Consider the following 26,145-nt stretch of genomic DNA (forward strand, 5'->3'; position numbering starts at 1 on the left):
TTTTTCTGAAAATCTATACCCGTTGCGCCTTATTTCAGTACTTGGTTAATCTCTTTACAACTTTAATAAAATCCTAGAAGATTATCCAAAGCTGGCTTTGACTTCACAAATAGATATATAGATATTTTGATCACTACAGTGGCAAAGTGATGGAGTATCCAGAGTTAAATGGGGGTAAACCCAATGAATAAGAATGCCTTTTAACCAGAACACCTTTTCATTAAATGGTTAATAAGCAGGAAAGGGGAAAAAAGATGTGGAAACTGTGGCTGAAATCTGTGGCTACACCTTTGTCTCCTACAGACTGTTGTGTTAGCTTTTGTAAGAAAGCTTTGTAGAATATCACAGATATGAAGTGTGTGGCATTCATTTTAACATTACTAGTACAGCATGTTATTGACCATCTAATTATGCTGAATTCCATTTATAAACATAGCTAACCACTAAGTTTATGGAGACTTTTTGTGCTGCTTTAATAGGATATTGATTGAGAGCAAGGTTTGAGTGGGCTGCCATTGAATTGTGTGATGGCATACAAAAGGCAAGGTCACTGCAACGGTTCATTCTAAGCCCGCAAGTCTATTTTGTATTATAATTCTTCTTCTCTCCCCACCCCCACCCCACTCCCATTCTGTCCTTTCATATCCCGACTCAAATTGTAAGGTTTGGACAACCATGCTTTGCTACCAAACATGAAGTTAGCTTCTTCAGTGTTTATTTTTCACGCTGCTGATTTCTAACTACCTCTCCTACAATATTGATTAGTACAGCAGAAAGCTCACAGGCGTGTGCATGGAGAAAGTGTGTCGTTATACTGCAGCAGAATGTAAGAGATACAAACCCTGCAAATATACCAGCTGGTCAATCATCTCTCATTCAACATACCTACTTGTACAAAAGCAGTCCCTGGCTGAGATGACATTCAGATGTAGAATCCTGCATGCAGGCTGCTTATATCGAACTGAAGCCAATGACAGTCCAGCAGAATGTGTGCATAATTATGGCAAAAATCTTGAATATGAATAATAGTGAACCTTTCCCACCAGCGATTAATTAGTTTAAAAAAAAAAAGGGGGGGGGGAGACAGGCACAGTCAGGTCTCAAGCCTGCTTGGAAGATGTGGCCCTTGCCTTGAAAGCCCTGCTGCTTAAACTTCAAAGTGTGAAGGTAGGTTGCAATTACATACTCTTCACATACCCACAGGCACAGTCTCATCATTTCATATATTCTAAGACAGAGGTGGGGAACCTCAGGTCCGAGGGCCAAATCCAGCCCTCCTGGGATACCAATCAGGCCCTCTGGGGTTCACCATAGGGCCACACCCCTTCCCCTGCCACCATCCCTTTTCCCCAACTATCTCTTGTTTGGCGGTTTCCCGGCTTTTGTGTAGTTTTTTGCATATTCTGAAATGTTGAAATGTCTCTCCTAAGCCTTAATAACGGGCAGTAACAGCTTTAAGCTACAATGTGCTGGTATACTTTTGTATTTTTGCCCCTGCCGCCTTTGCCTTTGGCCTCACCCACCACTGGAATGTGGCCCCTGAGAACTTCTCTCAAAAGGAATTTGGCCCTTGGGCTGAAAGAGGTTCCCCACCAGTGTTCTAAACACTGAAACAGGTTTCAGACCTAAATACTAAAGAGTCCTGGCCAAGATGATGTTCTGATGATAGAATCATAGAGTTTGGAAGGGGCCTACAAGACCATCAAGTCCAATCCCCTACTCAGTGCAGGAAGCCTGATTCCCAGGCAGTCTCCCATCCAAGTACTAACCAGGGCTGACCCTGCTTAGCTTCTGAGATTCTGCTTGCCATTTCCACCAAAAGCTCATCTGGAACTCAGTAACTGGCAACTAATTCCCAGTAGCCACTCTGCATCTTCAGACTATAGCTATTGAGAAAACTGTCATGGATACAGGGATGTGTTGCAACTGGCTGCAGGATCCCAAGACATACAGAGTGCATTCTGGCAAAAGAATCCTAAATTGTGCCCCACTGCCTGCTTAGATCAGTGGGCTTCTACAGAAATTATCATGTTAACTCTTTGTCTATGCTGATTCCCTATCAGCATTAGATTCTAATCAGTAGGCTTGGGTGCTTCAAACCAGAGTTGCTGCTTTTTGGAGTGTCAGGCATCTTGATTCAGTGCCTACAACCCTACTCACAAGCCAAATAGAGACTGTGCCAATCTCCACCCTGACCACTTTAAAGCGAAAAGGCAGACAGGGGTCTAGCAGGATCAGTAGAAGCAGCAATAGCAGCTGAAAACTGCAATGACAGCTCAATACACTGCCATACTCACTGGAAACTGTTCCCTGTTCGTACTTTTTCCTCCCTACAGCACCTTCTGTACTATAGCCCTAAATCAACCATGAGAGAAGCTGCTGTCTTGCCCTTGCCTTACAAACATCTTCATGTCAGAAGGTCATAAAGGAGGAGGGTTAACCTCCCAAGGTGACTATGGGGAGTCATGCTGTACATGAGAGATCACTACCTTCTTTATTGCTTTATTGCTTTAAAGCCAAAATGATTCATGCTGTACAGCAGAAGAATTATTGCAAGTTTCAAACACTAGGGTGCCACCTTATGCCAATCTAAGTCTTCTTACATTTCATTCTAGTTTATTATTGCCAGGTACTCTACATACGCTACAACTGCTTGTTTAGTAACGACAGCAAATTCCTGTCATTTGTTTCAGCTGAAGCTTCTAACCACAGACTGCACATCTAGTTACTCCAATGCCAGGCAGCACTACCACAAGATTCCCCCATATCTAGATTTTCCAGATGCCATAAAATGGTATAGCCCCCATTGAATTTGGTTCACTATTTTAATGGACTTGATTTATAAAGTAAAATGTTGACTATAAGTTTAATATCTGCAGCAGGTGAAAAATAAATATATACATAACACCTTAACACGTGTCTGTGGGAGAGGAGCGGGGGGGGAGCATTGCTCTGTCAATACCTTAAAAATATTGCACTGATCTGGAAGTCCAAGTGTGATTAGATGGGCATATAGATTACTTATGAACACAAAGATCCCCATTCAGTTCAGTGTAGATCAACACATTCCAGTGAAATTAATGGCAAAGTTGCTCTGAATGTGTAATTGGATCAAGGGAGGTTGTTAAGTCCCCCCGCAACACACACACTACAGACATCAATTACATCATCTGGGAAACGTAGCAGCATTACTTACTGGACAACATTAGAATTTCAGCTTGTTTTTTCACTAGACATGAAAATCATCATAGTACTAACTTGGGCCCTAGTTTAGCTGTCATCAAAGTAGATGCACAGCAGTGAGACAATGGTGTCCACATCTCCTTGGACTGTCTGGATTATGTCATAGTAAAATATAATCAAGGAACCTTTGATCAATGGAACAGGGTGGTGACAGGTACTCCTAATTCACTGTTGTTAGTGAATATTGACAAACTGGTAATGATCACACGGCAGCATGTCATTCAGACTAAGGACATTAGCATTCTTTAAAGGTCAAAAGCAAAGGCTTTAAAAAGGCACAATTGCCATACAATTCAGACCTCAGAATACTGACGATATATCTATATCTATATATGGAGTATATAAAAGCGTGAGAACTGTTATATCACAAAGACTGGACATGATCTTGTATTTGTGTACGAATCCACACTTGCAGGTTCAAAACATCTGTGGCTGTATAAATAATTAGCGCTGCACAATATAGATGCTGAAGGACATACATGTACACAGGTGATATAAATGGCAAAGCATGTGCCTTTGTGCATAAAAATATTTATTTGTAAAAGTCTAGCGAAAATCACTGTTTTATCTCTGAAAGCACAAAAATTGGTTTTGAAAGTATATGCTAGTCACGATGGAACTGCCTAGAAGCCTGAGCCTGTAAACCAATGCTTCTCAGACTATTTGTTCAGACCCACAGGTGGTTACTGATGTGTTCTTGGGTGTGTTACACAATGATGATCTTTAAGCAAAAATCTGGGGAAAATGGATAAGAGCCAGCCATTTATGTCTTCTTCCGCTGAAACTACTAACCCCCAAACACCTTTCACACAGAAAACCAAATGCAAAGTTATGTCAGCTTTCTTTCCAGCCCATAGGATTCCTCACAGTGGAGGAAAGTGGGTGACCCAGTTCCCCCGAGTTTCAACCCATGTTGTTTTGGTGTTTTTGTGATACATCAAAACTGCCACTATAGGAGCAATAGTGCTGATGGCCACTGCTCTCTGCCAAAATCCAGTCCTTGACCCACTTCTACCACTACTGCAACATCACAAATTGTATCTTTATGGCAGATGCTAAAGCCTGAATGTATGCTTTGCTTTTCCAGTGTAACAAATTGTAGGACAGCAGGTTGCAGAATGAACAACTTACAGTGCAATCCTGTACATATCTACTTAAGTCCCATTGAGTTCAATGGAACTTACCACTAGGTAAGAGCATGATGGACTCCAGGCTCAGGTCAGTATCCAATACTGCTTGTGCACTAGCAGCAGGACCCACCTCCAATGCAATGGAAAGTAGTGGCTCCCAAAGAAATCCAAAACTGGTGGAAATGATTGTTTGCAGGAGGTCGCAGATCAGTGGAGCTTGCAGAAAGAAGCTCCACCAATCTGCTCTGTTCCAGAAACGAGCATTGCCGCTTGTTTCTGGGGTTATTTTTAGAACAGCTAATTCCTGTTGTGCAGTTGCTTGGTTCTGGTTCCACAAGAGAAAAAGCAGAGGTACAGCAGCAGTATAAGATACTGCCCCCAGTTTTGTATAGTCAGGACCTTAATACTTTAACATTGTACCTACTAGATAACGTTTATTTTCTCCACCTAATCAGAAATACAACACCATTTACTCAGGCAAAGAGTGGCAAAGTGGAGAAAGATTCAGAAAACTTCTTGCATGGTAATTATGTGGGGTAGGGAAATCAAAGAAAGAAGTAAATCAAATTAAAGTATTATAATATAACAAGAAATTATACTTACTTTGTGAGACTCTTACTAGCTCAGTCACACTGAAAACGCCTGATGTGACAAAACTGTCTTGGAAGCCCAAATGTCCTACAAAACAAGAAAATTATAGACGTGATTAGGTTTAAGCACTTAATGACAGTATTCTCAAATACTTCGGTATCTGTTTAATGTGAAAGAAATTGAATATTTAATTTTCCACTTATCACTAATTGGTGTTTAGGTAGGCAGATATATGGTTAGAGTTTAGGGAAGTTAACATGACACATTAACAGGGAGAATTGTATATATTAAAGCATCACAGCTGGAAATCTGAAACAAAAGAAGCCTGTTTTAATAAACAGTTACCTCAGATGACCCTAGCGACTTAACAACTGAAATTAAAATACTGTACCTAGGAATCAGACAGCTAAGTTCTATAATCGTTTTAAATATTATTCTCTAAAGAAACATCTGATCAGGATTATCTACTCATTCATTCAAACAAAACAAGATTTAAAGATATACTCTTCATTTTCTGAGTTATGTTAGGGAAATCTTAAAATAGCAGCTGCTTAAAAAATCTTGAAAATGAATGCTTTTCAAAAAGAAAAAGAAAGATCTCTTTAAAATGAGCTTTTCAAAAGAGAACCAAATCTTTGCATAAGAAAGCTTTAACTCTAATCCTCTGAATTTCTTTAAGAGACAAGGCGTATGGTTGCTTGCCGGTTTCATTTGTGTAAAGGATATTTTATATCAAAATGTTATTACACTTCCCATAACAGTATTTCCATTTTTCTATGAAAACATGTCTATCACAAAATGTTAATTTAATTTTCTGGGTATAATCAATTACAAAACAAGAAGCCTTCAAACTGCAAACTGGGTACAAGGAATTCTGCTGAACCAGATTCTATAATTCATACAGTACATATCAGGACTTCAATTAGAGGTCTGTAGCTGATAGCCAAGCACGACCTATTGCTTTTGAAATCAGGGTCAAAGAAATCTGAGGATAAAGGGATTATTCAAAGAACTGTAAAGTCATTCTTGTCCGTAGGATACGTAGCATACCTTTTAAAGTTGTTCTAATTAAGATTACCACTTCTAACACATGTACATATATTACTGAATATGGTTACTGGTTCCATATGCCCAGATTGTAAACTGTTAAGATTCAGCTTGATTTCACTGTATTTATTTCCAAACTACAGAAAATGCTTCAACTACTTACTTAAGTTCTTGTATAACATAGCACACACACACACACCATGAACACAAAAAATATGCACACAGTTTTATATGTATTTTGTGGCCAGCAAAGATTTAGGAAAGATTTATTGATTTATCAAAAATTAAAATTGCAGGTCCATTACTGTGAAAGGATTTCAGTATCGATAGCATTATTGGAAGCAGCCTACATACCTTCTTCATTCAGCCAACACAGTCAAGCTGAGTTCCCAATAAATAATGTAATGCTGAAAGCATATTTCTGCAACCCACAGGCACCAGCTAGAATCCAGAACCTGCCAGCATTCTTTTGATTTGTACCACACAGGGTTGCAGAGTTGCAGCAAACACTAAAAGCCATGTGAAAGGGCTGGGCCCTGCCAGCCTACTAGCTAATGCTTCCCCTAGGAAGATACCCAGGTAACCTGAAGGTCAGAGCTTCAAGCTCTTGAATAAATTCAGAATACAATACTTATCCACGGAAATCAGTGGAGGCTTTACTATTGTGAACTGCATCCTCCAATCATAAATTACTTCAGTGTAAGTCATGCGTGTGCTCACAATCTCAAGAAAGGATTGCTTCTCCAGGCATTAATGAATTTAAGCCTTTTATATATTCTGGTCAATGAGCATAATTGAAGATTTTATAGAAAGCCTTTGGAAAATGTGCAAAATAACCAGAAATTATGCACATTCACCACAGTCATTCTGCACATTCTCTACATCTTGTTCATTTTATTTATGAATATAAACTGAAAATTATAGTGTGCTTTTCCCCTCCAATGGAAATGCTCAAATGGCTAACAAAACATACAAAACAAGATCATAATCTAGCCATTAAAAACAAGTAAATATGTAACAATAACAGTAGCTCTGCACTAAAAACATCAGTATAAAACCAAGGGAACATGCACATGTTTTTCAGTTATGCACATTTTTATGTTATTTACAAACACACACACACACACACACACACACAATATTTATGAATAAATAAATGACTTTATAGTAATTATTATAAAGTGATACTTTTAATATTTATTGTACTACCTATAAATGCTGCTTTTCCATATCACAAGGTAACGGAAGCACTGACAAACCTTGCCATATAATCTCTATATATAGAGACATCTTAAAACCTCAAAATAGTAATGATCAATTAGAACCTCAAGCCTATTATCTTAACCAAATGCCTGATTAGAAAGAAAAGCCTTCCCTACTCTAAATACAATTTCCTCTTGGTTTTATCCCCTACCAAGATAAGCCACTATTTCACAAACAATGTCAAGCAACTTCTAATAATACTTGCAAAATAAGTGTCTATGACACTGGTTACACCTTGGGAGAGTAATTGAAAATGTTTCTGATCTAACTAGTGGTATGCCTACCATATGCTTTGATGTGGCAGTGAATCTGGAATAGATCTGAAATGCACTGGGCACACTGCATTCATGAATTAAATTTGGATCATCATGTACTTTGGCATTTGAAAGCTTTGCAAAATCTGCAATGGCCATACATCTCATTTCAATGTTTGGCTCGTTGCTATATTTATGCAGGATACTTGCTATTTCTTAGATAGGTTTTCTTGGTTAGGTGTATCAATCATGATTCAGATATAGCTATAACTATAAAATACCAGACTTTTGATTATATGTTTAGTTAAAGATTGTGAAGTACTGAAGTGAAGGTTTCCCAGTGAAAGCCTTCGGCTTGAAATGTGGAGGGCAAGGCAAAACGGAAGTGAAGCAGGCAAGGGGAGGGGGCACAGTTCACCTGAAAGTTTGGGGCTACTTACCAATTGCAGTTTCTTTTTGAACTGTTTGTGCAGTGGAGCTCTCTTGAGGGCTGCCATTTCCCTGCTAAAATGGCCCCAGGAATGACACCGTCATGATATTATGTTGTCTGCCACTTTCCCCCCAGAAGGCCCCTTGGCATTCATGGCATAGCATGGTTTCTGGGTCATCCAATGTGAGTGCGTGTGGGAGAGGAGGGATGGCAGCTGTCAGCAGGCAGCCACCAAGAAGAGTTCTGCTATCACTGTGGTACAAAAATAATAAGGAAGAAAGAAAGAAACTGCTGCCGCCTTGAACCTCAGGATAACGTTTGGCTGCTGTGGTACAAAAAAATAACCAGAAATAAATTGTTGCCACTGGTAAGCCATCCCGAACCTTGGGATAAAGTTAGGCCATCCTCTGAAATTACCAAAAACCCCTCTCCAAATTTCCCACCTGAAAACTGGGTGTTAGATTTGAGAGGGGCACTTTTGTTTACCTCTATAATGGTGCCTGCTTCCTTCTGGGAAAGGTGATAAACGCAGAGGTTCCAGGAAGTCTACCAGCCAGGCATGGACAAGACCCCAACCAGTATCATGTGCTTCAGACTATCCCCTCAGATTTTACGCTTGCATGACAATTACCATCAAATCTGGGAAGCAAGATACAAATAAGCCACTACCTACATTCAAAACAGAATTGTCACGTGTTCGAGAAGCCACCTGCCTTGTAATTCACTGTGCTTGAATTTAATTTGTTGCAAGCTAAAAAAGATTTCAACCATCACTTAGTAAAAGGTGATGGCTGTGAAAACTACATATCTGACAGTGGAATTCTTGCTACTCACTCATATACTCTTACATGAAGGAGACAATCAGTATCCCATGGATTATACTCTATTCAGGCTACAACAATTTATTAAAAAGCTCCACACGGTGTATATTTTTGGGGTTTTTTTATCAAGACATTTAGGTTTGCAATCGTATACCCAGGAATAAGCCCCGTTGAACTCAGTAGGACTTACTTTTGAATAGACATGTATAGGACTGACATTATTTAGATTCTGAAACATGTTAAAAGTTGGGATGACATTAGGACATTTCAAATAACTGGCCTATTCCTTTTCCACAATTACAAATCACTTTAATTGAAATACAGAGTTTCACATTATTTCTCTCTTTTGTTCTTGCCTTCACTACCAGTTACTTCATTTCAGTTCAGCACCACATCAGTAATTAACTATGGACACTTTATTAGCCATTCAAATAAAGCATTCTCTTTCACATAAGCACTAGACAACACTAAGTCCACATGCCAATATAATCTGAGGTTTGCTTGCACATACAGCTTTAGAAGAGTTTTTAAGAACAACCAGGGAATTCTTTAAGGACTATAACAGAAAGAATTAGACTATCTGGTGTAAATTATGTTAGTACAATGGAGGAACACCTTAAAGACTTTAAAGTCATGTAATACAACCCTAGGCTGGATCTTTCATGTTGAAAAGGGCAGAATACAAGTGGCTGAGAGAAAAAAGAGCCAATATTTGACAACACAAATCAGCATAACCTTTTAACTGTAGCAGTCATGGATGACTGCCCTTTGACCTGGAGAGATTATGTGGGATTTCAATGACAACAGCTGGGAAGTGAGCATGTGTGAATAGAGAACACAAGATCTTAGGCCTAATACAAAAGCCTGCTTAGATCAGAGCATTGATTAGAAATTGTTTCCTGGTCCCAGCTTAATAGAGTGTAATAATGAAAGTTTTGTTAACTCTTCACAGCATCCAAAATTTGTAGGAACGTGTTCTTTGTAGTCTTTTTATAAATTTCACAAATCTTTCTCTTAATGAGGTTATTTTCACAACAACGGCAAATATGGCAACTCTTCTACGAAGTAGTACATGACTATGTGCATGGTTTAGTCAGACTAACAGCCTGATTCTAAACATGTTTATTTCTAAGACCCAATGAATTCAATGGGATTTATACGTATGCTTACGCTTCCAGCTTACAACAACAACAACAACAACACTGCAGAAATTATCTTGGCTTCAAAGGAAATTAACAGATGATGTCTACTATATCTATACATGTCTACTTAGAAGTATGTACCACTGAGTTTATTGAGTGGGACTTACTCCAATGTCAGTGGGTGTAGGATTGCAGCCAAAGTCAAATTCTACATATGGAATAAATATAAAAATGCAAAAATAAAAAATTGGGAATACTCTTAGAATCATAGAATAGTAGGGTTGGAAGGGGCCTATAAGACCATCGAGTCCAACCCCCTGCTCAATGCAGGAATCTAAGTAAAAGCATCCCTGAAAGATGGCTGTCCAGCCTCATCTTGAATTCCTCCAGTGTGGTACAGCCCACTACCTCCCTAGGTAATTGGTTCCACTGTCGTATTGCTCTAACAGTCAGGAAGTTTTTCCTGATGTTCAGACGGAATCTGGCTTCCTGTCACTTGAGCCCGTTATTCTGTGTCCTGCACTCTGGGATGATCGAGAAGAGTTCCTCTCTGAGACAACCTTTCAAGTACTTGAAAAGCGCTATCATGTTTCTCCTCAGTCTTCTCTCAAGGCTGAACTTCTTTCAGTCTCTCCTCATAGGGCTTTGTTTCCAGTCCGCTGATCATCTTCGTTGCCCTCCTCTAAACCCTCTCCAGTTTGTCTGCATCCTTCTTAAAGTGTGGTGCCCACAACTGGACACAGTACTGAAGATGAGGCCTAAACGGTGCTGAGTAGAGGGGAACTAGTACTTCACGTGATTTGGAAGTTACACTTCTATTAATGCAGCCCAAAATAGCATTTGCCTTTTCTGCAGCCACATCACATTGTTGCTTGTGATCTACAACAATTCCAAGATCCTTCTGGCTTGTAGTATTGTTGAGTCAAGTATCCCCCATCTTGTAACTGTGCTGTTGATTTCTTTTTCCTAGGTGCAGAACTTGGCATTTATCCCTATTATTTTTCTCTACTCTGTTTTTTTAATACATAACATGATATAGTAGCAAATCATAACCTGAACTGGAACTTTATATTCTTGGGTACTAATTTATTATGTGATTTGGTAGGCTTAAGAAAAAAAAAACCAAGATCATGGCATCTGGCCCCATCACTTCCTAGCATATAGAAGGGGAAGAAATGGAAGCAGTGACAGATTTTATTTTCTTGGGCTCCAAGATCACCGCAGACGGTGACTGTAGCCATGAAATTAAAAGACGCTTGCTCCTGGGGAGGAAAGCTATGGCAAACCTAAACAGCATAGTAAGAAGCAGAGACATCACCTTGCCGACAAAAGTCCGTCTAATCAAAGCTATGGTTTTCCCAGTAGCAACGTATGGCTGTGAGAGCTGGACTATAAGGAAGGCTGAGCGCCGAAGAATTGATGCTTTCAAATTGTGGTGCTGGAGAAGACTCTTACAAGTCCCCTGGACTGCAAGGAGGTCAAATCAGTCAATCCTAAAGGAAATTAACCCTGACTGTCGATTGGAAGGACAGATACTGAAACTGAAGCTCAAATATTTTGGCCACCTAATGCGAAGAGAAAACTCCCTGGAAAAAAGACCCTGATGCTGGGAAAGATTGAAGGCAAAAGGAGAAGGGGACAACAGAGGATGAGATGGCTAGATAGTATCACCGATGCAATGAATATGAACTTGAGCACAATCCGGGAGAGAGCGGAGGACGGGAAGGCCTGGCGTGCTATGGTCCATGGGGTCACAAAGAGTCGGACATGATTTACCAACTGAACAACAACAGGCTTAAGATTCATAGGTAGGTTATAGAATCATAAGCCTAGTTAATACTGGGAGTCAACATATTTGCAGTAATTTTTAAGACAATAAGACACAGCGGGCTAAGAAGAAGGGAAGTGGTAGCAGCCAGGCTATGTAATGACATAGGCTAGTTCTCACAATTGTCAAACTGGGGAACCATTTGCAACTGCAGGTGGCAGTCACATGATTAAATGCTCTTCCATGCAATAATAATAATAAGATTTTTTTTTAAATTCCTATGTGTAGAATACTAGATGTCAGGGGAAAAGGTTCTACCCTAGCCTTCTCCCTAACTCGCTACTTTTCTATTCGCAGGGATTCTATTTTGTATGGAAAAGGAGTTCATCATAGTCTGAAGCGGCATAGCTAGGGATGGGCGGATCACTTAACTCTTTCTGGGTGGGAGGGTCCGCGGGGGGGGGGGGGAGGCGATCCGTTCCTCCCCTCCAGAATCCGTCCAGGCTGGCTCTGCTCCGCTTTGATCTTGTGGAGCCGGCCGCCAGCTCCACTTCGCTGGCGAATGTCAATATGGCCGGCAGCGTTTAGGCTAACTATAAATGGCTATATTTAGGCTAATCACCAGCTAATCACCCACTACGCCATTTGCGTCTGGAGCCTGACTTACAGCAATATGGGACGACAATGGCTGCCAGCCGTATTGACATTCGCCAGGGATGTGGCCGGCTCCGTAGGATCAATGCAGTGACAGATCCGACCCGGAAGGATTCCACGTGGAGGTAGAGGTGAGTGCTCCATTCTGCCATGGGCCCCAATGGGGCTGGATTCTTGAAATCCGGCCTCATTGGCGTCCGTGGCAGATTTCTCCCCCATCCCTAGGCATAGCCCAGAAAGAGGTTAGTCATCTCTGCAAGAACTCGCCTATAAATGTGAGATAAAAAGGCAACGGGGGGAGTCCAATATGAGGAATCAATGCTGGCTCGGACCGTTGGTACATCCTTCCCAGTACTGAACCCTATTCTGGCATTTTTCTCTCTGCACAAGTATGGACAGATAACACACGAGTCCCACCATCACATCCTCTGCTGGAGGATCCCAGCTGAGGGATCCGTTCACATGTTAGGAAGGTCAGAAGGAGGAAAGGGAGCTCGTGTAGGGCTATCCCCATGAGCTATACAACCTTCTGGGGCTAGTGCACACAGCCCCACTATATCTAGAGTGGCCACATGTCCTCTTTTACAGAGGACAGTCCTCTATTTGAAGGGCTGCCAGAGGACCATCCTCTTTTTCATCTCTATTTGAAGGGCTGTTCTGTCCAAGACCAGTTTAAAGATAAAGAACCATAAGAAGGGAGAGCCCAGGGGCCCTGAATTTACCTATGAACAAGTAGCACCTGGCCCCTTCATGGATCACTGCCTGTTGTGGCGAAGGGGGTTGCGTAACTCAGTGAAGCCATAAGCTATGCCATGCAGGGCCACCCAAGACGGACAGGTCATGGCAAAGAGTTCTGACAAAATGTGGTCCACTGGAGAAGGAAATGGCAACCCACTCCAGTATTCTTGCCAAGAAAACCCCATGGAACTTATCACAAGGCTAAAAGATATGATGCCGGAAGATGAGCCCCTCAGGTTGGAAGGTGTCCAATAAACTACTGGAGAAGAGCAAAGGGAATTTCCAAGTAGCGCCAGAAAGAGTGAAGCGGCTGGGCCAAAGCCAAAAGGACACTCAGCTGTGGATGTGTCTGGTGGTGAAAAGAAAGTCTGATGCTGTAAAGAACAATATTGTTTAGGAACCTGGAATGTAAGATAAGCTGGAGGTGGTCAAACATGAGATGGCAAGATTGAACATCGACATCTTGGGAATCAGCGAACCAAAATGGACAAGCATGGGCGAATTTAATTCAGGTGACCATTATATCTACTACTGTGGGCAAGAATCCCTTAGAAGAAATGGAGTAGCACTCATAGTCAATAAAAGGGTGGGAAAAGCAGTACTGGGGTACAATCTCAAAAATGACAGAATGATCTCAGTACGAATCCAAGGCAAACCATTCAACATCACAGTAATTCAAGTCTATGCCCCAACCACTGAGGCCAAAGAAGCTGAGGTTGATCGGTTCTATGAAGACCTACAACACCTTCTAGAACTGACACCAAAAAAAGTTGTCCTCTTCATCATAGGGGATTGGAATGCTAAAGTAGGAAGTCAAGAAATCACCGGGATAACAGGCAAGCATGGCCTTGGTGTACAAAATGAAGCAGGACAAAGGCTAATAGAGTTTTGCCAAGAGAACACGCTGATCATAGCAAACACTCTTTTCCAACAGCACAAGAGGTGACTACACATGGACATCACCAGATGGTCAATATCGAAATCAGATTGATTATTTATTATTTATTTATTTCATTTCTGTACCGCCCAACAGCCGAAGATCTCTGGGCGGTTCACAAAAATTAAAACGAAACAACACACAATAAAACAATTTAAAATATATAGAACATTGAAACCACAATATAACAATACAACCACAATAAAACCTAATAGCAGTGCAGGAGTTTAAAATACAGATTTAAAACAGCAAAGCTAAAAGTCTAGAAAGCTAAAATGCTAAAATGCCTGGGAAAATAAAAAAGGTATTCACCTGGCGCCAAAAGGAATACAATGTAGGTGCCAGGCGAACCTCATTAGGGAGCTCATTCCAGAGCCGGGGTGCCATAGCAGAAAAAGCCCTCCTCCTAGTAGCCACCCGCCTCACTTCCTTTGGCAGGGGCTCACAGAGAAGGGCCGCTGAGGATGATCTTAAGGTCCGGGCAGGCACATATGGGAGGAGGCGATCCTTCAGGTAACCTGGCCCCAAGCCGTTAAGGGCTTTGAATGTTTACACCAGCACTTTGAATTAGGCCCGGAAATGGACTGGCAGCCAGTGCAGCTGGAAAAGTACTGGCGTAATATGAGCTCTCAGGGCAGTCCCTCTTAACAATCTTGCTGCCCTATTTTGGACCAGCTGAAGTTTCCGGACCGTTTTCAAAGGCAGCCCCACGTATAATGCATTGCAGTAATCCAGACGAGAAGTTATCAGAGCATGGATAACTGTAGCTAGGCTATCTCTGTCCAGATAAGGGCGTAGTTGGTATACCAGCCTAAGCTGATAAAAAGTGCTCCGTGCCACTGAGTTCACCTGTGCCTCAAGTGACAGTTCTGGATCCAAGAGCACCCCCAAACTACGAACCTGATCCTTTAGGGGGAGTGCAACCCCCTCCAGAACAGGTTGAATATCACCTAGCCGGGCAGACGAACCACCCACTAACAGTACCTCCATCTTGTCTGGATTGAGTTTCAGTTTATTGGCCCTCATCCAGTCCATTACCGTGCCCAGGCACTGATTCAGAACAGCCACTGCCTCACCTGGTTTTAATGAGAAAGAGAGGTAGAACTGGGTGTCATCTGCATGTTGATGGCACCTCAGCCCACACCTCTGGATAACCTCCCCAGCGGTTTCATGTAGATGTTAAACAGCATGGGGAATAAAATAGAGCCCTATGGAACCCCATGGCATAATTGCCATGGTGCAGAGCAATAATCTCTCAGAACCACCTTCTGGAATCGGCCATCCAAGTGGAACCACTGTAGCGCAGTGCCTCCAACTCCCAACCCAGACAACCTATCCAGAAGGATACCATGGTCGATGGTATCGAAAGCCGCTGAGAGGTCCAGGAGAATCAACAGGGTCGCACTCCCCCTGTCCCTCTCGCGGCAGAGGTCATCCCACAGGGCGACCAAAGCAGTTTCCGTCCCAAAACCAGGCCTGAAGCCCAAGTGAAATGGATCTAGATAATCCATTTATCGTTTCATTCAACAGTGCCTGGAGCTGTCCTACAACCACCCGCTCAAGCACTTTGCCCAGGAAGGGGATGTTGGCCACTGGCCTATAACTGTTAACATCCTCTGGGTCCAGATTAGGCTTTTTCAGGAGTGGTCTAATTACCGCCTCTTTTAAAGCGGCAGGCACCACTCCCTCTCTCAAGGAGAAATTTACAACCTCCTGGACCCAGCCAGACATCCCCTCCTTGTTTGATTTAATAAGCCACAAAGGGCAAGGGTCAAGCACACAAGTGGTCAATCGGACTTGGCCAAGCACCTTGTCCGCATCCTCAGGCCTCAGTAACTGAAACTCATCCAATAAAACTGGACCAGACAGTGCTCTGAACGCCTCTACCAATGGAACTGCATTAATGGTGGTGTCCAATTCATGACGAATCTGAGCGACTTTATCTTCAAAGTGCCATGCAAACTCATCACAGCGTGCTACCGAGGGTTCCACCGTCTCTCTCCCTGGCCCAGAATGTAACAGGCCGCAAACCACTTGGAAAATCTCCGCTGGACGACACTGAGAAGATGCAATGCTGGTGGAAAAGAACTGTCTCTTTTCCACCCTCACCGCCACAGAGTAGGCTTGATAGTGGGCTCTTACCTGTGTTCGGTCAGACTCAGCACGAGTTTTCCTCCACCTGCATTCTAGCCGTCTCCCCTCTTTCTTCATTGCCCTCAGCTCAGGTGTATACCAAGGAGCTGGCCGGGCTCTACTCAGAGGGAGAGGGCGCTTGGGCGCGATCGTGTCAACCGCCCGAGTCATCTCTGCATTCCACAGAGCGACCTGGGCTTCAACAGGAGCACCAGCCATACCAGCAGGAAAATCCCCCAGAGCCCTCTGGAATCCATTGGAATCCATTAATCTCCGGGGGCAGACCATTTTAATAGGTCCCCCACCCTTGCAGAGGGGGAAGGCTGCCATGAGTCTAAACCTCAGCAGGAAGTGATCTGTTCATGACAAAGGGACAGATGTTAATTCCTCCACTTTCAGATCACCATCCTCCTGCCCATTTGAGAAAACCAGATCAAGCGTGTGTCCTTTTATATGCGTTGGGCCAATAACATGTTGGGACAGCCCCATGGTTGTCATGGCGGCCATGAAGTCCTGAGCCGCCCCGGATACAGCGGCCTTGGCATGGAAGTTGAGATCACCCAGGACCATCATCCTAGGAGTCCTCAACACCAAGTCCGAGACCACCTCCGTCAGCTCAGGCAGGGAGTCTGATGGGCAGCGGGGTGGGCGGTACACCAACAGAATCCCTAATCTGTCCTGGGTACCCAACACAAGGTACAAACTCTCAAGATCTGCACTCAAATGAGCAGGAAGCCTGGAGAGGGAGATTGAATTCCTATAGACCACGGCAACCCCCCCTCCCCGACCCTCAAGTCGGTGTTGGTGCTGCACCGAGTACCCAGGAGGGCACAGCTGGGAGAGAGTGACCCCTCCCAGTTCCCCCACCCAGGTTTCAGTAATACATACCAGGTCAGCCCCCTCATCCACAATCAAATCATGGATGAGGGAGATTTTATTTTGGGCTGATCTGGCATTCAGCAGCAGCAGCAGCAGACCCGAGGGCAGACTGGTAAGGCTGCCAGGAACCATCAGGTTGGGGGAAGAACCAGAAGAGGGGACAGCTGTAAGGTGTCTAGCCCCTCTTCTCCCCAGCTGGCCTGTTAATCCCCCAGTGCCATACCTCCCCCTGCCGTGACCACAGTTATAGTGGCACCTCCCCGACCCCCTGAGTTGCCCAATAGCCTTCCCAGGCACATATTAAAATGTCAGGGTATAAAATGTTCAACAGTATAAAAGAATATAAAAGATAAAAGAGAACAGCAGCTAAGAAGGCGCAGATAAAGTCCACGTTTGCCCCTTTCTCCCTCGTCTTTAAAGCTGCTGCCCTCTGCTGCTGCTATTTGCTGCTGGTATCTGTGGCTGCTGGTGTCTCTGGAGAGGTAGGTGGGTAGGTCTTCAGGTCCTGTTCTACGCGACTCCAAGTGCGACGCTAAGTGCACACTTAGTGTCGCACTTGGCGTGACACCGAGGCGCATGCCGAGGCATGTTGGCGGGGGCAGAAGCAGGCTCAGGATCCACCTGGTGCAGCTGTTGGCTGGTCCTCCTTCCCCCAGGCTCCTTCTCGAGCAGCCTCTGGCAGCCCCGCCATAAGTACCTGTTGGCGGGGGCAGAAGCAGGCTCAGGATCCACCTGGTGCAGCTGCTGGCTGGTCCTCCTTCCCCCAGACTCCTTCCTGAGCAGCCTCTGGCAGCCCCGCCTTAAGTACCTGTTGGCGGGGGCAGAGGCAGGCTCAGGATCCACCTGGTGCAGCTGCTGGCTGGTCCTCCTTCCCCCAGGCTCCTTCCGGAGCAGCCTCTGGCAGCCCTGCCTTAAGTACTTGTTGGCGGGGGCAGAAGCAGGCTCAGGATCCACCTGGTGCAGCTGCTGGCTGGTCCTCCTTCCCCCAGACTCCTTCCTGAGCAGCCTCTGGCAGCCCCGCCTTAAGTACCTGTTGGCGGGGGCAGAGGCAGGCTCAGGATCCACCTGGTGCAGCTGCTGGCTGGTCCTCCTTCCCCCAGGCTCCTTCCTGAGCAGCCTCTGGCAGCCCCGCCTTAAGTACCTGTTGGCGGGGGCAGAGGCAGGCTCAGGATCCACCTGGTGCAGCTGCTGGCTGGTCCTCCTTCCCCCAGGCTCCTTCCTGAGCAGCCTCTGGCAGCCCCGCCTTAAGTACCTGTTGGCGGGGGCAGAGGCAGGCTCAGGATCCACCTGGTGCAGCTGCTGGCTGGTCCTCCTTCCCCCAGGCTCCTTCCGGAGCAGCCTCTGGCAGCCCCGCCTTAAGTACTTGTTGGCGGGGGCAGAAGCAGGCTCAGGATCCACCTGGTGCAGCTGCTGGCTGGTCCTCCTTCCCCCAGGCTCCTTCCTGAGCAGCCTCTGGCAGCCCCGCCTTAAGTACCTGTTGGCGGGGGCAGAGGCAGGCTCAGGATCCACCTGGTGCAGCTGCTGGCTGGTCCTCCTTCCCCCAGGCTCCTTCCTGAGCAGCCTCTGGCAGCCCCGCCTTAAGTACCTGTTGGCGGGGGCAGAGGCAGGCTCAGGATCCACCTGGTGCAGCTGCTGGCTGGTCCTCCTTCCCCCAGGCTCCTTCCGGAGCAGCCTCTGGCAGCCCCGCCTTAAGTACTTGTTGGCGGGGGCAGAAGCAGGCTCAGGATCCACCTGGTGCAGCTGCTGGCTGGTCCTCCTTCCCCAAGGCTCCTTCCCAAGCAGCCTCTGGCAGCCCCGCCTTAAGTACCTGTTGGCGGGGGCAGAAGCAGGCTCAAGATCCACCTGGTGCAGCTGCTGGCTGGTCCTCCTTCCCCCAGGCTCCTTCCCCAAAGATGTACTTTGTACATTATGTACTTTGCAGCCAAAGATGGAGAAGTTCCATACAGTCAGTAAAAACAAGACCTGGAGCTGACTGTGGCTCAGATCATAAGCTGCTTCTTGCAAAATTTCGGCTTAAATTGAAGAACGTAGGGAAAACCACTAAACCATTCAGGTATGACCTAAATCATATCCCTTATGAATATACAGTGGAGGTGACAAATAGATTTAAGGGACTAGACCTGACAGACAGAGTGCCTGAGGAACTATGGACGGAGGTCCGTAACATTGTTCAGGAGGAAGCAACTCAATCCATCCCAAAGAAAAAGAAATGCAAGCAAGCAAAGTGGCTGTCTGATGAGGCTTTACAAGTAGCTGAGGAAAGAAGGGAAGCGAAAAGCAAGGGAGAAAGGGGAAGATATATCCAACTGAATGCAGAGTTCCAGAGAATCGCAAGGAGAGACAAGAAGAATGAACAATGCAAAGAAATTGAGGAAAACAACAGAATGGGAAAGACTAGAGATCTCTTCAAGAAAATCGGAGATCTCAAGGGAACGTTTTGTGCAAAGACGGCATGATAAAGGACAAAGAAGGCAGGGACCTAACAGAAGCAGATGAGATTAAGAAGAGGTGGAAAGAATATACAGAAGAACTCTACAGGAAAGATCTTAATGTCCCTGATAGCCATGATAGTGAGGTCACTGAACTTGAGCCGGACATCCTAGAGAGTGAAGTCAAGAGGGCCTTAGGAAGCATTACTAACAACAAAGCTAGCGGAGATGACAGTCTTCTAGCTGAGCTATTTAAAATCCTAAAAGATGATGCTGTTAAAGTGCTTCACTCAATATGCCAACAAATTTGGAACACTCCACAGTGGCCACAAGACTGGAAAAGGTCAGTTTACATTCCAATTCCAAAGAAGGGCAATGCCAAAGAGTGCTCGAACTACCGTACAATTGCGCTCATTTCACATGCCGGCAAGGTGATGCTCAAAATCCTACAAGCTAGGCTTCAGCAGCATGTGAACCGAGAACTACCGGAAGTACAAGCTGGGTTTCGAAGAGGCAGAGGAACTAGAGATCAAATCGCCAACATTCACTGGATCATGGAGAAAGCAAGAGAATTCCAGAAAAATGTCTATTTCTGCTTCATTGACTATATGCTAAAGCCTTTGATTGTGTGGATCACAACAAACTGTGGCAAATTCTTAAAGAGATGGGAGTACCAGACCACCTTACCTGTCTCCTGAGAAACCTGTATGAGGGACAAGAAGCAACAGTAAGAACTGGACATGGAACAACCGATTGGTTCAAAATTGGGAAAGGAGTATGACAAGGCTGCATATTGTCGCCCTGCTTATTTAATTTATATGCAGAGTACATCATGAGAAACGCTGGGTTGGATGAATCACAGGTTGGAATTAAGATTGCCGGGAGAATTATCAACAACCTCAGATACGCAGACGATACCACCCTAATGACAGAAAGCGAAAAGAATCTAAAGATCCTCTTGCTGAGGGTGAAAGTGGAGAGTGCACAAGCTGGTTTGAAACTCAACATTAAAAAACTAAAATCATGGCATCTGGCCCCATCACTTCCTGGCATATAGAAGGGGAAGAAATGGAAGCAGTGACAGATTTTCTTTTCTTGGGCTCCAAGATCACCGCAGACGGTGACTGTAGCCGTGAAATTAAAAGACGCTTGCTCCTGGGGAGGAAAGCTATAGCAAACCTAGTCAGCATAGTAAGAAGCAGAGACATCACCTTGCCAACAAAGATTCGTATAATCAAAGCTATGGTTTTCCCAGTAGTAATGTATGGCTGTGAGAGCTGGACTATAAGGAAGGCTGAGCGCCGAAGAATTGATGCTTTCGAACTGTGGTGCTGGAGAAGACTCTTATGAGTCCCCTGGACTGCAAGGAGGTCAAATCAGTCAATCTTAAAGGAAATCAACCCTGAGTGCTCATGGGAAGGACAGATACTGAAGCTGAAGCTCAAATATTTTGGCCACCTAATGCGAAGAGAAAACTCCCTGGAAAAGACTCTGATGCTGGGAAAGATTGAAGGCAAAAGGAGAAGGGGACGGCAGAGGATGAGATGGCTAGATAGCATCACCGCAATGAATATGAATTTGAGCACACTCTGGGAAACAGCGGAGGACAGGAAGGCCTGGCGTGCTATGGTCCATGGGGTCACGAAGAGTCGGACATGACTTAACGTCTGAACAACAACAACAAGTAGCACCTGGACAGAAGACTGAATAGGGAGACACACAGGACACCTGGCCACAGTCTTCCCCACTATGAAACCATATTTCTATCTAAATTATAATAACTATTTCTAAATTTGCATTTATACATGTAAATTAGCACATGCAAATTTTATGCAAATCAGTGCACTCTTTTGTCCTCTTTTTTGATGATGGATTTCCTCTTTTTTGGCAATGCATAAGGGTCCATCCTAACTATATCTCCAAATGACGTCACTTGCATGGAGAGAAAAACGCCTGAAAAGGGCTCTACTGTCCAACATGTACGGCAAAGATCTCTGCCACCCAGCTGCCTGAGATTATTTAACTTAGCGATGGGGAACCTGTGGCCCTCCAGAGTTGTTTATCTGCCAACCATATGAGATGCGAGCAACGTGCCAATTAGTCAGGACATAAGGGCCCCAGTGATTAATGCTTTGGGAAACAGATGGGAAAATTATACCTATAATAATCACAAAAAAATGGGAAGAAGAACCCAGTACTTAGGATGAAGTCAAGACTTTGCATGTGGAAGGCTAACACTCCAAATCAGGGGCAGAATCCAATGAAGCGCTTACAGCCCCACCAATTCTCTTCCACCCTGCCAATTCTGTTGTGCAAGGAGCCCACACCGCTTGTGCAAGGGTGATTTAATGTTTCTGGGACAACTTAAAACAAATGGAAACTTCTGGAAGGAGGCAGGTTGGCAGAGCTCCATCAACCTGCCTCCTTCCAGAAACGAACATTTCCACTCATTTCGGGGCTTCCCCTAAAACTCCCTTGTATAAGCAGTGGGTCCCTCTTGCACATCAGAATTGGTGGGACCCACCACTTGTGGAAGGGAATCGGTGAGGCAGAAAGGAGTCGGCCGGGGTGCAGGTGCCCTGCTGGATTCTGCCCCAGGCTTTCAGCTTAATATCAAAGGTGTGGGTACACTTAGAGTTGGAACCATAAAAGGTTAATATAAAGACAAATAGATTAAGTAAGTTTCTATTGCCAGTATTTTTTGGTAAAGTAAAAATTAATCACCTTTTCATTAGAAAAATCAACATCATAGACATAGTTTAGTGATCCACATCTCTGAAAACAACAGATGTCCTAAGTTAGTACTTTTAGCTTTTTCACATTTCTGATCCAAAAGGAAACGTTACAAGAAGAAACATCATTATAAATAGTCATATTCATTTGGCAGATTAGATTAGAACACATTCTTCAAAACCCTTTCAAAATAAATGAGATGGAATCTACAGAAGGTTAATCATGTTGGAGTATTTATGGCTTCTGAAAAGATAGTAATAAAAAGAAAATCCACCCAAAGAAAATAATAAAAGGAAGTTATTTATCTTCTTTTTCATATCACTGCTGCCATAATTTCATTGGCTTATTGCAACAAAAATCACTTCACTGTAATCTCCGAAATTGCTGTTGTGACTTTTTTAAATTTAGCTTTAGAGAGTCTTCACACCAGCTCTTGATCAGGTCAATAAATAAATGAACAGCAAGATAACTCTAGGCACACTGAGGAGGATACTGACTGCTTTACAGTGGAGCTGGTTTAGACATAATGAGAAACAATGATTTATCATTACCTGAACAAGCCTGGACAAACCTAGGGCTTGAGCACTCCTCCCTCCCCTCCTGGTGCAACAGCCACAAGGAAACTGGAAGCTTTTGCTTCCATTTTTAACTAACACCAATTTAGTGTTATGTTCAAATCTGGACAGACTGTGGTTAGTCTCAAGCGTGGTTTACTGAAACAAGCTAGCTATAAACCTTGGTTTATGAAGCTGGCTCGTTTCAGTAAACCATAGTTAAGATTAACCACAGTTTAGGGCTTGGATGTAATGCTAAACTGTGGTTAACTGAAAAACAAAGTAAAAGCTTCTGATCTCCTCCTCATGGCCGCATTGGAGGGGGGGCAGGGGGAAGCACATGAGCATGACACTCACCCAGGGTCATTCACATAATGCTGAAACATAGTTTAAGATTATGTCTAAATGAGATCACTCAGACATGGATTTGAAACTGAGTGGAAACTGAAGGGGGAGTTAACAGCCAATCTTGTTTCTCTCCAGAATATATCTCTATGATACACATATTCCCAAACACTTGTTGTCTCATTCACACACTGCATTTTTGGTGTATACTTACAAACAATTTAATTTAAAAACAAACAAACCAAACCAAAATGCATGTGGAAAGAAATTCATTTCAGTGGCTCAGTAAGGACTCTAATATGTTTCCAACTTGGCTAGATGTTGCAAACATGTATCCTTTTCAATGTTCCATCATTACTAGTTGTCAGTCTTACTTTGCCAAAGGGGAATTTTTAGACTGATCTCCATTAGCAGCAATGTTATGCCCACAAACCACCCTACTGATCATAAAACAGTGTACGTGTCCTATAGAAACCATTTTTAAAAACTTAATTTCTGTAAATCTAACGTCTCCTTTTGGGCTAATGTTAGTCTACTCAGTAACTGTAGATAGTTCCTACTTCTATATAAAGCAATGAGAAGAGGTGGCTTGCTCATTTTTCATTTTGTTCACATAAAAATAAATTTAACGCTGCTTTATATTTTGTACTATTTACATATTCAAACCAATCAAGTACTGAAATAATCACATTTGTTTCAGCGCCTTGTTTATGGCTGTCCAGCCCCTCCCTCTTTTAAATCTTTCCCTTAGCCACATCGATGTTTATTGAATACCTGTCATTTCTCCAGCAGCTTGTGCCAAGAGCAGCTTACCAGTGCCAGTCTTACTGAAACCCCTTCTGTTTCCTATTCTCTAAGGGGCTTCCTTCCATCAGCTGCTCCCCATGCCCAATACAAGGAGACCTATAAATTTGCAAGTGCTGTAGTCAACATTCTGAACAGCAAGTGGCACCCATGTTGCCCGGTGCAGCATACTCTTGAAGGAGGGGGGGAAATACCACATGGTGAGCAGCATTCCTCACCATGTGTAAACTGTCAGTTTGATTTGAAATTAAAATTTTTGATTAACACGAGCATTTCTGAGCCTCCCACTGGCAGCAGCCCAGTTACCGAAAAATGACATGATTTGTGACATGCATTCTGTACAGAAAACCCCACGCCAGCAATCGGAAGACCCATTTACATTTTGTTTTAATAGTGACACTTGGGCTTGCGCAAGGGGGTAGAAATGAACTTCCATATTTTTGCCGAGAAGAAAGAGGGTTTAAAAAGATGGTAAATGGTAGCCTTTTTGAAAAAAAGTGGCTCAAGCATATTAAAAGATGAGGACAGTGTGAGTGTGTCTATATATATGTGGAAGCTACAGTTTCACAATGTCACTTCTTTTCAGCATCAGGGTAATATCTACAGGATATTTTATTATTACATTTATATCCCACTTTTTTTTTCCTCCAAGGAACATAGGGCAGCATACATGATCCTCCTCTTCTCCATTTCTGTGAATTTCATTAATAAATGCTGAAGGATTTATCTGGAATAAACCATTTAAAGGGCAGGTTCCAACAGGGCCCTTCTGTGTGCAGCCAGTCCCCACCAGTCCCAGTGCGTGCATGGACCCTACTCCTAGTGTAAATGCTTGCATCTGGAAGGGGCAGGTCATGCCCTTTCCAGAAATGAGCATTTTTGTTCATTTTGGGGCTTGTCCCTGGAAGCACTACATCATGGCCACCAGTAGTAGGGGCCATGTGTGTATCAGGACTGGCGGGGGCTGGCTGTGCACGGAAGGGCCCTGTTGGATCCTGCCCTTTAAAAAGTTTTAAATGGTTTAAATGGAAGGATAATAATATCGGGGATAGATCTGACGGTGTGGTCAGTGAGCTAGAGCCAGATATCCTGAAGAGTGAGGTTGAACGGGTCTTAAGAAGCACTGCTAATAACAAGGCAGCAGGAGATGACGATATCCCAGCTGAACTGTTTAAAATCTTGCAAGAGGATGTTGTCAAGGTGATGCATGCCATATGCCAGCTAATTTGGAAAACACAAGAATGGCCAACAGATTGGGAAAGATCAACTTATATCCTCATACCAAAAAAGGGAAGCACCAAAGAATGTTCAAACTATCGAACAGTGGCACTTATTTCACATGCCAGTAAGGTAATGCTCAAGATCTTGCAAGGTAGACTCCAGCAATTCATGGAACGAGAATTGCCAGATGTACAAGCTGGGTTTAGAAAAGGCAGAGGAACTAGAGACCAAATTGCCAATATCTGCTGGATAATGGAGAAAGCCAGAGAGTTTCAGAAAAACATCTATTTCTGTTTTATTGACTATTCTAAAGCCTTTGACTGTGTGGATCATAACAAATTGTGGCAAGTGCTTGGTGGTATGGGGATACCAAGTCATCTTGTCTGCCTCCTGAGGAATCTGTATAACGACCAAGTAGCAACGGTAAGAACAGACCACGGAACAACGGCCTGGTTTAAGATTGGGAAAGGAGTACAGCAGGGTTGTATACTCTCACCCTACCTATTCAACCTGTACGCAGAACACATCATGCGACGTGCTGGGCTTGATGAAGCCAAGGCTGAAGTTAAAATTGCTGGAAGAAACATTAACAATCTCAGATATGCAGATGATACCGCTTTGATGGCTGAAAGCGAGGAGGAGCTGAGGAACCTCATGACGAAGGTGAAAGAAGGAAGTGCAAAAGTTGGGTTGCAGTTAAACCTCAAAAAACCCAAGATTATGGCAACCAGCTTGATTGATAACTGGCAAATAGAGGGAGAAAACGTGGAGGCAGTGACAGACTTTGTCTTTCTAGGTGCAAAGATTACTGCAGACGCTGACTGCAGCCAGGAAATCAGAAGATGTTTACTTCTTGGGAGGAGAGCAATGACAAATCTTGATAAAATAGTGAAGAGCAGAGACATCACACTGACAACAAAGGTCTGCATAGTGAAAGCAATGGTATTCCCCGTAATAACCTATGGCTGCGAGAGCTGGACCATCAGGAAGGCTGAGCGAAGGAGGATAGATGCTTTTGAACTGTGGTGC

The 26,145-nt window shown here is 43.9% G+C and overlaps 1 protein-coding gene across 4 annotated transcripts in view; it reads right to left on the bottom strand.

The window, feature by feature from the left end:
• NFIA (nuclear factor I A) overlaps nt 1–26,145 on the bottom strand; it is a 439,446-nt gene that overhangs the window by 134,517 nt on the left and 278,784 nt on the right. For all 4 annotated transcript variants that reach the window (XM_084852356.1, XM_084852357.1, XM_084852358.1 and 1 more), the window contains exon 4: nt 4,977–5,051. In XM_084852356.1, the coding sequence (XP_084708482.1) occupies nt 4,977–5,051 (75 nt within the window). The remainder of the gene's footprint in view (nt 1–4,976; nt 5,052–26,145) is intronic.

The sequence above is a fragment of the Heloderma suspectum genome, chromosome 4 (assembly GCF_057233095.1).
Source record: "Heloderma suspectum isolate Gila_16-S chromosome 4, 16-S_ref, whole genome shotgun sequence".
Lineage (NCBI taxonomy): Eukaryota > Metazoa > Chordata > Lepidosauria > Squamata > Helodermatidae > Heloderma > Heloderma suspectum.